We start from the raw sequence: 14,265 nt of genomic DNA, 5'->3' as shown, positions 1-14,265 counted from the left end.
CGTTGTCCCGGACAAAATATGTGAAATCTGACCATCCGGGATAGCGGGGGGTCAGTGTAAACACTGCCAAGAGTTCGGCAGACTTACCCATACCCCCTGGATAGGGAAAAACAGGGATGGCCAGAAAGGTTGTTGAACTTTTAATTTATCAAAAAGTGCCTAATTTTAATTGCTAGTTAGGGGTAACCATGCCAAGGTTGTGGCAGAGTAGCTAGCTCGCAACCATGGGCACCCTCTCCAGAGAGCTCAATGTCAGGCTTACGGTAAACCAAACCCAAGTCCCACCACATGCAAATAAATGTTGTAAAAGAATGTGTGAGAAAGCCAGAAGGATTAAAGCATCAGAAAATGATTGGTAGTGGTTTGTAATTCTTAAATCCACATACTCGTACGGTGCAGTAGTCTACAAATTGAAAGTGACGTTGAGCTGAATCTGACGTTGAGCGGTCGGAGAGTGCCCAAGGTTGTGAGCTAGCGAGCACTCCTACCGTCCTACGAGTAAGAACTTGAATGGTGCGGTGCCGACCCAAGCGACTCCTGCGATGGGTTCGGCCAAGCCCTGACCCAACCACGAGTGACATCACACCACCTACTCACCGAGCATTACCGCATTTCAGCCGTGGAAGCTCCCCTGTGCTCGCAAATACAACCTTAACTCACTTCACTTGTGCAACACCATATCAGACACCACCACAGCAAGCGAAACAAAAATTACACGAAATGCCTCCTAAGAAGCGTGCTTCACCCACGAAAACAAGCCTAGGCTCAGGTCCTAACAAAAAGACCAAAACGCCCCCTGTTGTCGACGGGCCGTCTAAATACGTTGAGAATCCGGTTTGCTAACCCATCCACAGAAGGTTTTGTGGGTACTCCTAACGGGTCATCTAGTTGTCGTTTATCGAATACGTAGAACTTCAAGATCCAAATGAAGAACCAGATGTCGAGGTTCGACATCTGCGCAAGGAGAAAAAAGATTATACTGGCAGCGAGGTTAAAATTTCCAAAGAAGGCTATGATAACCTCATTAAGATGTATATCGAGGTTGAGAAGCGGACTCCCGAGAGCAACGGAATAGCGCATATCTACGAGGATTATGCTGGGTATGGTATCATCGAGGTGATGGAAAAACAGGTACGATGAATCCTTAGACGTGATCATCCCTAATATTCACAGATGACTCACTAACAAGTGGCAGATACTTCAATACGAGAAAGAGAAGAAAAAGTCACACTTCGAACTAAAGCTCTACGCCATCGTCGAAGCTTTGGTATTTTTCCTGGATAGTTCCTATGATGGACGGTGGATGCGTAGGTCCCTTTAAACTATCTTTCCTGAAACCCAGCTAATAAGATACAAGATGTCGACGATGGTGACCGCGTCGAGGAGTTAATGTGCCTTATGGGAACCCTCTTCGTAGACTGTTTTCGCGAGCTAGACAAGGAAACCCCCATTGGCCGCTGGCTAGCCCCACCTGATAAGACTCCGCTTAAAAACCTAGGCCTAATAATGGGGCTGGCAATTGGTGCTGCCGGCTGCTGGATGGGCGACGCCGAAAGCATGGATTTCTGGTCTCAGGAGATTGAGAGAATGGCGGAAGCCAGAGGTATTCAACTTAGGAACTGTAGCGGACCTATCAAGGAGAAGAGTGACGGAACCAAAATGTTGGACTTTAGCTCTCAGGTTTGTTGCCCCCTTTCCCTTCCTTCCCCCTTGAAGCTAGGATTTGGGATGTGTGCTTGCTAATTACTTTGGAATTATAGTTGAAGGCGTATAAAAAGAGAAACGGGGCGCCTAGTATCGGCGGGAATCACTTCGATTTGAGTAAAATTTCGGAGGCGGAGAGGAGGAGGTTGGATGAGGGGGATATCTTTGATATTTGAGACTGGGGGATGGATTTACTAATGCCATGTTTGTATTTGTGATTCTGGTTTGGTGGTTTGATCTTTCTCTCTGCTCGGGTGGTTGGGTGGGCTTTTGCTAGTTCTTATGGGCGGGTGGAGGGGTTATCAGTGTTTGTCTCAATTCTAACTTGAATCGGCTTTCATACTGGTGCTTACAACAAGCTAGCTCGAGCCATGTAGAGTACCATGCCGCATTGTCACTTATTATCCTTTATTGCTGGCCTTCCATTCCAGATTAATTCTCAGCGCTCGTACCTGGCATTGCAGTATCTAAATAATCGTGGTTGTTGTGTGGTACAGCGCACGAACAGAGGCATCGCATGATGCAACAGGCTTGGCCAGCCCTGAATTCAACATCTCCTAGATGGGACATGAGTCCTAACCTGCGAAAGATTCCAAATTCTTGATTGTGAAAGCCCTTCAACGTCACCCCCTAAGGGTCTGTTCGGATACAATGGTTCCGTTCCGTTTTGCGACCGTTTCTGCTGTAAAAATGATCGTCAAACGGGAGGAAATGGTCACTTTGTAAATATGATATGAGGCAACAGAACGGAACCGTTGTGTCCAAACAGACTCTAAAGTTTTTCCCATAATGGTCCCAGTTCTGTCCCCTGGACTATCCGCACCCTCGGCCTTCCCCATCACACAAAACACCAGTATCGTACCGGTACATCCTCCCTCCCTCCGCTATTTCAACAAGTAATAGCGAAGTTCACATCCTCAGTCAACAAATCCGCCACATCACCTTCTCCGGTACTCTTAGCCCTTCACCTCTCCACGATTACCGCTATCAATATGTAAGCACATAACATATCAGCAAGACCCCACTCGAGACCCCGAGTGCCAGAGTGCTCCCATAGGCATTGCCCCACCTTACTGTAGTGTTTTGCCCACTGAATGTCCCCACCCCTGCAGGCTACCGCTATAGGAAGAGGAAGCCAGGAGAGGAGCATTTCTAGCCCAGCCAATCCAGTGATGTCTCCTTACTTTAATCAAAAAGACGAACAAAAAATAAAAACAAAGATTCTTCTTAACTAACCCCTTTGGATATGAATCTCTCACTCTCTTCCACATATAGCGCCGGCCACCAAAAACCGACCTTCTACTCACCTCTTTTTGTTGGCGGTAGAAGGATCGCTCAGTCGCTCGACTGATTGGAGAGAGAGGGAGATGTATATTGTCTATGTAAAAACAAAGGAAGGGTTCCTCGCAGAGAGCGAAGAAAACTAAGAAACAGTACTCGTACAGAAGTGTAACCTAAAGTTTCCCTTGACACACATGCCCAACAGTTCAAACCCTACTCGTCCACATGCACACCTCTCGTGTACATAGTACATGCAACCCATTCGTATCACACGCCAATCCGTACAGTACTCAGACTTTTACTACCAGGATTATACTACTATCATTTTTGGCCTAGTAATGTAACACATACGAAAAAGAAAGGTAAGAAAAGAGTACTCGAGTACTGTGGTGTCCTGGGATAAACTTGTGATATCTGTTCATATTTCCCAAAACGCCCCTCTAACCGTTCTCAACCAATATAGTATCATACTCACTTTTTTTACCAAAACAAGCCGAGTTCGTAGAACCAAAGAGGACCTAATCTCAAGTAGTTCTATATAAGGTTTTTCTCCCAAAGCCTTGTCGTTGGAGCCCGTTCATTGTTGGATCGATTTCTGACGGCCTGGCACCATATTCGGGTAGTCTTCATTGGTCATCTTCACAAAGCCCAGTTCTCGACTGAACACCCTATCGTAATATTGTCTATGTTGGGGGGGGGCAATTCACAGGGGGTGTCTAGCCCCAGTATGCTTGTAAAACGGGGTGACAAAAGTCATCGTTGATGGCCACTTTTACACCAAAAACGCTGTTTTTCTCAACATCAGCACTCAACTACCTAAGGTGGGAGTAAGTTAATTCTTCACAAATAGTGATTTTGAGTATTCTGAGACTGAGATTTATATTTTGATTAAGAGGTGGTGGAGAAAATTGCGATTTCCATCACCCTGAATTCCAACCATTTTGGCTTGTTCCGGCTGGTATCATACTGGGTCCCATCAACGATGACTTTTGTTCCGAGAACTATCAGTATAAATTTACCATGTCAACAGCGGAGGAGACGATCTGCCCCCTTCACAGCTAGGCTTCCCAGGGTTGACGCAACAACAGAACAGCATAAGTTAGCTATAGTTATACCGGTAACTCTAGACTAGAACGTTCTACAGGTACCACGCAGGTATGTGGTGCATAATATGACGCTCGGACTGGTAAAATTAGATATCTGTTCTTGGTGGAGAATGGAAGAGGTCCGGTCCGTTTGTTACTCCGGTATAATTGATCTAATTGATGCACCCAACCACTACCAGACCTAGCCCTTTGGCGGTTTAGACTTCCTAAAGAGTAATGATAACAAGCCACCTATCTATTCTGGAAGGAACCGTGGCGGTGAGAAATCTCCTAAACGATGTGAACTAGCCGTCAAACAATTCGCCCTACAGTTTGCCGTCCCAGAATTGGATAACCGCCCATTTTCCACTCCAGGCCCACTTTCTCTTTCCTTCCTCAGGGTCCCCACTTCTAAGCGCTAAGTCCTTTCCCTCGCTTAACCCCACCACCACGTCCGCCTTGCAAGTCCTCAGCGCCAATACCCTCACACCACTCCCAAGCTTCCCCAGCTCTCCAATCGCCTCTGAGAAGTCGGTGGTAGGGTCCCAGGCTGCGTCAGCTGTCAGCTTACGATAGTTAAGGTCGCCTTTGAATATAACCAATTCCGACTGCTTAAGGTCTTCGAAGAGTCGCGGTGCAGCACTCGGGAGTCTCCAGTAAGAGGCGGCCGTTGTCCAGAACCGATTTGGACGCAAAAGAAATTTCCCATTAGTGTGTAGCTCACTCCACTCCGAGAAGAGAAATTTGAGGTCGGATTCCTGAGAGTCTGAGAGCGGAGTTTCCTGTTCCCTCTTATCGGTTAAGTAGATATTTCCCGGGGAATCAAAGTATGACACAGGATCCCGCAGAGCGTTGATCAAATCCGTAAAGTCGCCCGGCAACACGTCGCTCACAAACCAAGGAAGACTCTTTGGATGAAAGACAATCTCAGTGGCAAATCCCGCGGTCAGAAGATATCCGCCAAAAATCAGGTCCACGAATAACTCAAAACCAGAATTGTCCAAAACGATATCAACTCTACCGACTTTTCCCTCGTCCCTCTGTTTTTTGAGAAGTTCGTACACCTTGTCCACCTGGCTGTCTAGAATATACTTGCTAGCCGCTTTGCGTGCTCTACTCCCCTGCAGTTGCTGAAGATCCGCGTATGTGAGAGAGGTAAGAAGGCTAAGATCTGTAGCATTGCCCCAAAGACATATCTCGCACATATCGGTGAAAAGCTTCTTCTCCCCTTCCTCCGTCGCCTCCTTAGTACCTGTGGGTTGTTCGGAGTTCTTGAGAGAAGAGACTAGCTGCCGATATCGTGAAGCCAACTCGAGAACTGCTGCCCGGGAAGATCTGAAAGCAGTAGCCTTCTGGACATGGAACACATCGTGAGTTTTCCAAGTTTTGCTGTTGGTAAAAAAAGTATTCAACCGGCGGTACAGGTAACATTCTGCAAATAGCCACGGCGCATCGAACCACTTGGGATTGCCCAACTTCTCTAGCTCTTCATTATAACCCTTGATATCATCTCCCCCGTCATCTTCCAAGGGTCTATATCAACTTAGTTAGTCTCGCAAGACAGGATAAGGGGCAAGGAAACCCACCTTATGAGTCGATCGTGCTGTAACTCAAACTTAAGTTGTGCGATCTGCCTGATAATCTTACTTCCCTCATGTCTATGGTTACTATCTTCAGAATCTCCGTGCTTAAAGACATCATCGACTGCTTGGGTCTATACACTTGTGTTAGCCCCTAGTATACGTATACGAATGGGGTTTGCAACAAACCAATATCACGGGCCATCGGTCGCGTGCAGAAACATAAGCAAAAGAGTTCTTATCCGAGATCCTATATGGTTCTGTGTTCGGGTTAATAAAGACAAAACTCCTGATAATTGTTATGGGAGGCTCGGTATTGTACCTTTAGGGAGGCCGGGATCCATAATCGCGACTCAATGGGAGGATAAATGATGGAGTTAATAAGGCTTACCCGAAATTCGAGTTCGAGTTTGCTAGACAGTTGCTACGTGAAAAGGGCATCCAATTGGGGTCTGGGTCGAGTGTTGGAACTCTGATGGGGTGTCCTGACTCCTGAGTACTTAGATCGTGGTGAGGGGAAGAATATTAGATTCTCCCCACCATGCAGTTGGGGCTTGGCAGCATCTTCCGCCAAGACATAGAGTCACCGAGCTTGTGGACAGAGCCCGTGTCGTACTGTACCCAAACGGCACCATACAATACACGTAGGACTTTCAAAGGCACCCCCCATTTTCCCCTTCGAGTCGGATAGCTAGGAGCGAAGATAACAAACACTATTCTATTCCTTATCTAACCCCCCAAGAGCTTACTGTAAGTTCAAACAGTCAAAAGAGATAATCTTTCTGATACTATCTGGACAAAAGCTGGTTGCCCTGTTTGGCATGCCCGAAAAACTCACTGTTTTTCTGACATGCCAAACAGGGCCTAATGGCACGGTAATGGTCTGCGAATACTGGTAGACTAGAGGGCCTGCGCAGAAAGGCCTAGGCGGTGTTGACATGAGTTAGTGGCGGGGTTTGGCAACCTGGTTCTTTGATCCCACCTGGCCAGGGTGTAAAAACCGTGAAATCTGGCCTGGAGTTGACGGCTCGAAATGCCCAGTTCCACAGTATGATACCATCCTTTTATGCCCCCAATAGGGTATGGTTTCACAGCTGCTTTCCTTAAGCGCAATCCCAAAAGGAATGACTCCAAAATGCTTGAGAATTGGCCACCACATAACCTCTTGAAAGGACCAAGTTTAAGAGGATTGACACTTGTTCAGCGTTTGATGAGTTTTTGATGTGAGTGACAGCCTTTAGCAACACCATTAGTAACTCTCACCTAGGTCAGACCGCGCAAGTCCTGTAATGGGCAAAGGAAGAAACGGAGTATGATACCATAAGAAAGTCCCACACTCACTATACCGGTATTTACCCAACCTAAACACCTAAAGAACGCATGGAGTGATATATACTGGATATCATATTACATTACAATTTTTTACACTCAAGGTCTCCCGTCTACAGTGAGGAGTTTTCTCATACCATAGCACCCGAACCAATAACTCCATTTGAAGCGTTACTGATAGTATGGAGGTCCCTCTAACAGCTAAAGCACTAGTTTCCTTGGCATCCAACAAAGCTCGAAACATTTTTCTAGACATTGATGAGTCAGCTTTTATGGTTTCACCGAAACTTTAAGTCCGAACCTAATTGAACAGTTTCATCCACCCACTTCTCGTTGCCTCAACTTTTTCTGTCAATCACCACCTACAACCTTCGCCTCCCATTCACTCTACCCGTCTAGAAAAATCCTAAACAACCCTCAAGCCTCAAATACCTCGCCTTCCTGCCGCCCATTGCCGCCCTTACAAGTAAGGACTTCCCAATCGACACTTGTCAGAATTGCCCGCGATGGCTAGCTCATTAGCCTTTCCGAACGGCCATGGAGTCATAGGGCTATCTCCTCGCGCGCGCTTCTCCGACATTCCGCGAAGTATCGATATTCCAGTGTCCGCCGGAGACGAAGACGAGGATGATGAGAACGCCGTTGTGGAAGTGGACCCTGACGCGCTCCCCGAGGATCCGACGGAGCTGTGTACTCTTCTTGAGAATGAAAGATCCCCTAAACAGTATTGGATGTATATCGCTCTTGCATATGCGAAACACGACAAAGTTGATATTGCGATTGAAATAATTACTAAAGGGTTACAAGCCAAAACCCACGAACCAATGGCTGAGAGATTGCCAATGCTCCATCTCCTCACATGGCTGTATCTGGAGCGCAGCCGTGAAGCTGCGAAAAACGTGGCTGGTATGAGTATGTCCCAATACTTTCTCGAAAGTATGCTAAATCCGCAACCCGGATCAGAAGGGTCTGCTTTGATCTCTGAGGCAAAAACGAAGGATCACTATCTTCAGCTTGCGACTCAAATACTCAACGAGTCCTCACGCCTGGACCCTGCTTCAACATTGGTCACTCTTGCCCGTGGTGTATACTCTGTATTCAAGGCATCCGTTGGTACAGTAGATAAAAACACCCATATGGACAATGCGGCAAAAATATTTGATGATGCCGTTCGAACTTCACGGGCGACCAATATGCTTGCGATTATGGGAAGAGCGAGAGTTTTGTATGGAAAAGGGAGATATGAGAGAGCACTCGAATCGTATCAGGAGGTATTGACCAAGAGGCCGGATATGGATCCTGATCCGAGGATAGGAATCGGATTGTGCTGTTGGCACTTGGGGCACAAGGACGACGCCTTGGTGGCATGGGAGCGTGCGCTGGAGTTGGACCCCAATTCCAAATATGCTCATATACTAAAGGCGTTATACCATCTTCATGTCACCTCAAATTTGTCAGAATACGACCCTGAATTCATCAACAATTACCGTTTGGTGATTGAGCATACCCAGAAGGCATTTAAACTCGACAAGCAATTCCCACTAGCGTGCACAACATTTGCCAGCCATTTCTTTATCAAGAAAGGATATTCGCAGTGTGAGCTTCTAGCTAAGAAAGCTATCGAGTATAGTGATGTTGCAGCTGTTACGGCTGACGGATGGTTTTCACTCGCAAGAAAAGCACATGTCGAGGGAGAATATGAGAAAGCATTAGGACATTACAAGAGGAGTGATGCATTACGGGAAGGATATCTCCCGGTAAAGCTCGGGATTGGACAAGTCCAGATCCTGATGAAAGGTACTTCTTAATTTTCACGATTTCGAATACCCTCACTAACTAATTTCCAAAGACCTTGGCGCAGCGAAGTACACCTTCGAGGCCATTGTTCAGGTAAATCCAAAGTGCATTGAGGCAAGATCGATACTGGGGACTCTCTATGCAGATGAGGTTCTCTCCGCCATCCCACGAACCGGCTTCTCTGCTTCAAAAGAAGATGTTACAGTTCTACATAGAAAGGCTATCAGTCTTCTTGAGAATGTTCGATTCACATGGAAGGCAGAGGCTAAAAAGAATGACGCCCATCACGAAACCATCCTCTTGTCTCTAGCACGGCTTTACGAAAACGACCAGCCCGAGCGAGCACTCCAATGCTTACTGCAAGTCGAAGAGATATATAAATATTTGATAGATAATGGAGATGATGTTATGATACCTCTTCAGTTGACAAATAACATTGCAACCCTCTACTGGCAAAAGGGCGAATACAACACAGCTCGGACGTATTATCAGAATGCTCTGAACGCAATTCCAGAGCTAAAAGAAAAGGACGACGCTGCCGATACTGATGCTCTCGCTACCACACTGACCTACAATTTAGCCCGATGTGAAGAAGCTGCTGGCAATATCGAGGAGGCAGTCAAGAACTACGAGAAGCTCTTGGCCTATCACGATGACTATGTTGACGCGAATATGCGGTTGGCTTATTTGGCCCTTCGACGTGGTGCAGAGGATGGTCATAGGAGGATCCAGAAGTTAATGCAGACAGACGGAAACAATCTCGAGGTTCGAGCATTATACGGTTGGTATCTCGGACGCCAAAAGCGCAAGCATCCGATTGTTATCTCGGATGATCCGGAGCAGAGGCATTACAAGCATACTCTTCAGAACCACGAAAAACACGACCGTTATTCCCTCATTGGAATGGGCAATATCTACCTTCTTGCTGCGCGGGATATCAAAAAGGAAAACGAGCAGGAGAGGGAGAAGCGGAGAAAGCTTTACGAGAAGGCTGTCGAGTTCTTTGATAAGGCTTTGCAATTAGATCCAAAAAATGCGTACGCAGCCCAAGGGATAGCAATTGCTTCTGTCGAAGATCGGAAGGATCTCAAAACCGCCATCAGCATGTTCTCCAAAGTCAAAGAGACCCTCTCGAAAGATGCGCACTCACTAGTCAACTTTGGACATTGTCTTGCTGGATTGGATCAGTGGGCCAGAGCCATCGAGAACGTAAGTCCTCTCTCTTCCCCTTTATCAATCCAGTTACAAAATTGCCTGCTTTCATGAGGGTCTTTCCTATCACTTGCTTCATACCCTATCTTTTGCGTCCCTAATTGCTTGTTTGTTTTTTTCGCTTTTCCCCATATGTTTTCCCCTTCGCTGTTATACCCTAGCCATCGGCAGGCGCCGGTGTCCCGGCCGACCGCTTTCTTGCCAAACATTACTCTTCGCTTCTTTTTGATTATTCCTTTATCCCCACTGTTTCAGACAGCTTATCTGTTTGTCAATCCTATCAACGCACCGCCGTTATCAATTCCTACCCCATATCGTTAGTTTTTCTTCATGCACTCATTCATTTACCACCCCAACGCCCCTCGCTTATCCCGCGCTTAACTGACCCCCACCCCACCCCACCTCCCTGGACTTCTATGGCCCACTCATTGGGGCCCCCAATATCATCAATGGGGGACCTTTCATATGGCTAACTTTGTCCTCATTTCACTATAGTACGAGTCGGCTCTCACAAAGTTTCAATTGGCTAAAGACCCAACCACATTGACTTGCCTCGGAAAAGCATACTTCTCCAAGGGTCGGAAGGAACGAACGACTGAACCTGAGAAGTCTATGGAAAGCTTCAAGAACGCTCTTGATTACGCTAAGCGAGTAAGTTACATTAACCATCCCCGACCAGTAGCTAGCCAAGTATAGTTAAGCGAATTAACCCTTCCATCGTAGGCTCTGGCGATAGCACCGGATAACGTGATGTACATGTTCAATGTAGCATATGTACAATTCCAGATTGTCCAATTCATCATGAGCTTGCCGGAAACTTCACGCAGCCTTGAAGATCTTGAGGCTGCTTCTAAAGGACTGGAAGAGGGAATACAGTGAGTTTAGCCTTGTATATGTTTTTTCTTTCTTTTTTCCTCCTTTGCTTTTTCTATTTCTCTCCCTTTCCCCCTTCCTTCCCATGGACTGTGCTCGGAACAGGCAGGTTTCAGACGGCTACAGCCGCTGATCCCCAGGCGAACGTTATGCGTCGAACCACTTCTCTCGCACTCTCCCGGGACTAATATGATTTCCCATAGATCTTTCTCAGATATCGCACGGTCCAACAACCCCCCATACCCATCCTCAGAAATCGAGGCACGGTCCACCATGGGCAAGAACACTTTCCGCAAGCAAATGGAAAGAGCAATTCAGAAGCAACGTGAGTACGAAGAGAAGAACCAAGCCAAATTGGCCGAAGCAAGGCGCAAGCGCGAGGAAGACCTCCGACGCAAAAGGGAAGCCAAAGAAGCAGAAGAACGCGAGATCGAGAAGCGTAACAAAGCTATAGCAGATCAGCGCAAGAAGATGCAAGAAGAAGCAAGAGAATTCGCAGAGAGGAAGGCAGAAGAAGAACGCATCCGCGAGGAGAACTCTGATGGCGAGAAGAAACGGAAGAGATCGTCAGCTGCTGGGTCAAAGTCTAGATCTACCCGCAAACGCGGTAGTAAGAAGGACGGAACAATAGACTCCGACTCCACCTCCGAACCTTCTCGTCGCAGGAGCAAGTCGAAGTCTGCCATCACAGACGACGACGAACAGAAGCCAGCTAGGAAGCGCAAAAAGCTAACGCGTAGAGCATCCCCAACTAATAAGGGCAAGTTCAAGTCTTCAGAGGTGGTCAACCCCAGCGATGACGAGGACGATGACGACGATATCCCCGCCCCACCTCTCGTCCCCCTTCCCGAAGCTTCTGAGGAAGGGGGTAAGAAGCGTAAGCGTAAGCCTGCCAGGGCTATTGATAGCGGAGATGATGAGGATTTGGAGGATGTAAACGAAGATTTATTCGGGGACGACCCTAGTAAGACTATCGGGGGGTCTAAGGATGGTGAGGATGTGGAGATGCGGGACAGAGCTCCTACTCCTGGAGTCGATGATGAGGATTGATCGAATTGTCAAGGTTTCTTTTTTTCAATTTTTTTTTCTCACTTTGCTCATGTTAGCTTTCATGTCTACCTCCGTGTATTGTGCCCCCCCTCATTCCTCATCTAAAAATATGCGGATGTATTCGTTAGTCCAGTTAATGGGTAGATAGCAGCTACACTTACTCTAATCCAACATCCGTTATTATCTCTCCCTCTAATTCTTTACCTTGCCTATTTCTTTTTTGCTACTATTCTGTAGTTGACATGGTAGCTCTCATGAATATCATACAGAAATCGTATCAAAAAAGGATCTTAGGAGAGGGGTATCCCGTATATTCATTCACATACGGTACCCGTATGGCAGTCTCCATTTCTCTCCTTTCTTCACATGGCGGGGGGAGAAAATCGGGAAAACAAAAAAAGCACATTACGTGACAATATCATCCAAACTCACCACTCACCACCCTACACTACACTTACCCTCCTACAACCACCAACTTGGCGATCTCCAGTACTCCTTACTTGATACACTTTCCCTCCTCCTCCTCCTCCTCCTCCAAACAACCAGTCTTCCTTGCCCTTTTTTACGATACTCTCCCCCCCCTTTACCCCCGTAACCCGCATAACGCTCATCACCCGCCATCATCACAGCCTCCCTCCTCCTCCCCTCCCTTCTCCTCCAATCGGCTCCGCAGCGCAGCAATCCACTCACTCACTCCACCGTTAGCAAACCATCATGCACCAGATAGATCGGTTAGTCACTACTCGTAACTAGCAAAAAGAAAAGAATGAATGAAAAAGCAAAATCGTAATTATGATAATTCCCGTTTTATTATAATAAATATCATACCAATAACGGGAAATATCCCCCCGCCGCCGCCGCCGCCGCCCCAATCCCGCCCCCAAAACCCCCGAGATTTTCAGGGGGGGTTACCGTTATGATATCGTAGCATAAATCCAACCCATCCATCCAATTCATATTTTTCTTTCTTTCTTTTTCTTTGTTGTTGCTCCCCCGTGACCATTACTTGTACTTGTAGACCAGACTAGACTAGACTAGCACCGACCACCGGACCCGTCCGCGAAACCTCCCCCCCCTCGCGAGTTATCATACAATTTGTAGTACCATGATACTTGTATGTTGCGTGGCGTTACTTACCCGCTACAACCACACCACTTTGAAGTTTGAACTCCCTCGGAGGAGGCCCTTTTTACTTATTGGTGCCCTGAACAGGCGTTTAACCCCACATTCGTTTTATGATATGGTACTCCTTGGTAACCCTTACTGCGCCCTACCGTACCAAGGCAAGGGGGAGGACGCGACATATGATATGTCGATCGTCGATTTAATTTATTTATCTCATTTATTTTGCAGTTTGAGAGGGGGAGGGGAACCCGGGAGTTGGGTGCATTGGGTTGTCGCTGCTACGGTATTATACAGTACGTATACCTGAGTAAGTGTTTGTCAGAGAACCCCCACCCGGGCGTAGACTATGCCATTCTACTCGAGTACCAGTCTAGTACTTGTACAGTAGCTTCTACGAGTACACTGCGCTGTAATATACCGGTAGTCTACCGGTAACCCGCAGATGCAGACTTCAACATGGTAGGGAAAGAGGCCACGAGATATCATACTGTATCATAAGTGCAAGAAACGTTGGAGTTTGTGTAAATGCTCCCTCCTCCTCACCCCAGAGAAATGGAAGGTCTGAAAAACAATTTGAAAAAAAAAATGTCAAGTTAGAGCCTCCCGAGTGGGACCGATGGCCAATTGAAAAAAACCCGCCGTGAGGGATGCGTGGGAGGAAGGTAGGATCATGTGATGCCCGGGAAATTGGAGACAGTATGGTACAGTACCGGTACCGTACAGTGGACTGGATGGAGAGAAGATCGCGCTTCGCTACCGGTTATGGCCCTTTGCCGCCACACGGTAAAGGTACATGTACGAGTACAGTACTCTTACTGTACTCGAGTACACATGCTAATACCGGTATACTCGGATGGAATACCGGTATTAGGCTATCGAATGCATCACTACTTGTACTAGAGTACCGGTATGATATATGTCGCCCGTACATATCAAAGTCTCAGAGTTGTGGCTGATGCACACAAAGGTGATTCCAGTGGGCAATAGATACCGTGGCACTGATACATTCCACCACATGCCTACCCGTGCTGCAACAACAACGTTGACGATCATAACACAACCCCAACCTCACAAGTCCTCACTCCCCCCCCTCAAGACTCAATTCGCACAGACAACACTCCCGTCTTTCCCCCCACTCAAAATTTCCACAACCCAAGCTCTCCAACAAGAAACAAGAAATGAACCTTTCTCTCTATGGCATCCTTTTATATCTCGTTTTCTACCGTTTC

The 14,265-nt window shown here is 47.1% G+C and overlaps 3 protein-coding genes; 2 read left to right on the top strand and 1 right to left on the bottom strand.

Moving 5' to 3' along the window:
* Nucleotides 1–679: 679 nt before the first annotated feature.
* Nucleotides 680–2,003, top strand: GSTUM_00006528001 (uncharacterized protein). XM_002838706.2 has 5 exons: nucleotides 680–834; nucleotides 889–1,131; nucleotides 1,196–1,307; nucleotides 1,358–1,680; nucleotides 1,761–2,003. Exons 1-5 carry the CDS (start codon nucleotides 721–723, stop codon nucleotides 1,878–1,880), a joined length of 912 nt encoding a protein of 303 aa, XP_002838752.1. The 5' UTR covers nucleotides 680–720; the 3' UTR covers nucleotides 1,881–2,003.
* A 2,393-nt stretch (nucleotides 2,004–4,396) lies between these two features.
* On the bottom strand, nucleotides 4,397–6,098 carry GSTUM_00006527001 (uncharacterized protein; the record flags this gene model as incomplete). XM_002838705.2 has 5 exons in its annotated part: nucleotides 5,973–6,098; nucleotides 5,840–5,910; nucleotides 5,657–5,784; nucleotides 4,907–5,603; nucleotides 4,397–4,828 (listed from the first exon to the last, which is right to left on the bottom strand). Exons 1-5 carry the CDS (start codon nucleotides 5,992–5,994, stop codon nucleotides 4,397–4,399), a joined length of 1,350 nt encoding a protein of 449 aa, XP_002838751.1. The 5' UTR covers nucleotides 5,995–6,098.
* Nucleotides 6,099–7,391: 1,293 nt separating this feature from the next.
* Nucleotides 7,392–12,196, top strand: GSTUM_00006526001 (uncharacterized protein). XM_002838704.2 has 6 exons: nucleotides 7,392–7,885; nucleotides 7,943–8,776; nucleotides 8,829–9,985; nucleotides 10,484–10,639; nucleotides 10,712–10,863; nucleotides 11,065–12,196. Exons 1-6 carry the CDS (start codon nucleotides 7,486–7,488, stop codon nucleotides 11,909–11,911), a joined length of 3,546 nt encoding a protein of 1,181 aa, XP_002838750.1. The 5' UTR covers nucleotides 7,392–7,485; the 3' UTR covers nucleotides 11,912–12,196.
* The last annotated feature ends 2,069 nt before the right edge of the window (nucleotides 12,197–14,265 follow it).

Source organism: Tuber melanosporum, assembly GCF_000151645.1.
Source record: "Tuber melanosporum whole genome shotgun sequence assembly, scaffold_27, strain Mel28".
NCBI classification, from domain to species: domain Eukaryota; kingdom Fungi; phylum Ascomycota; class Pezizomycetes; order Pezizales; family Tuberaceae; genus Tuber; species Tuber melanosporum.
This window is presented reverse-complemented; position numbering and strand designations above follow the sequence as displayed.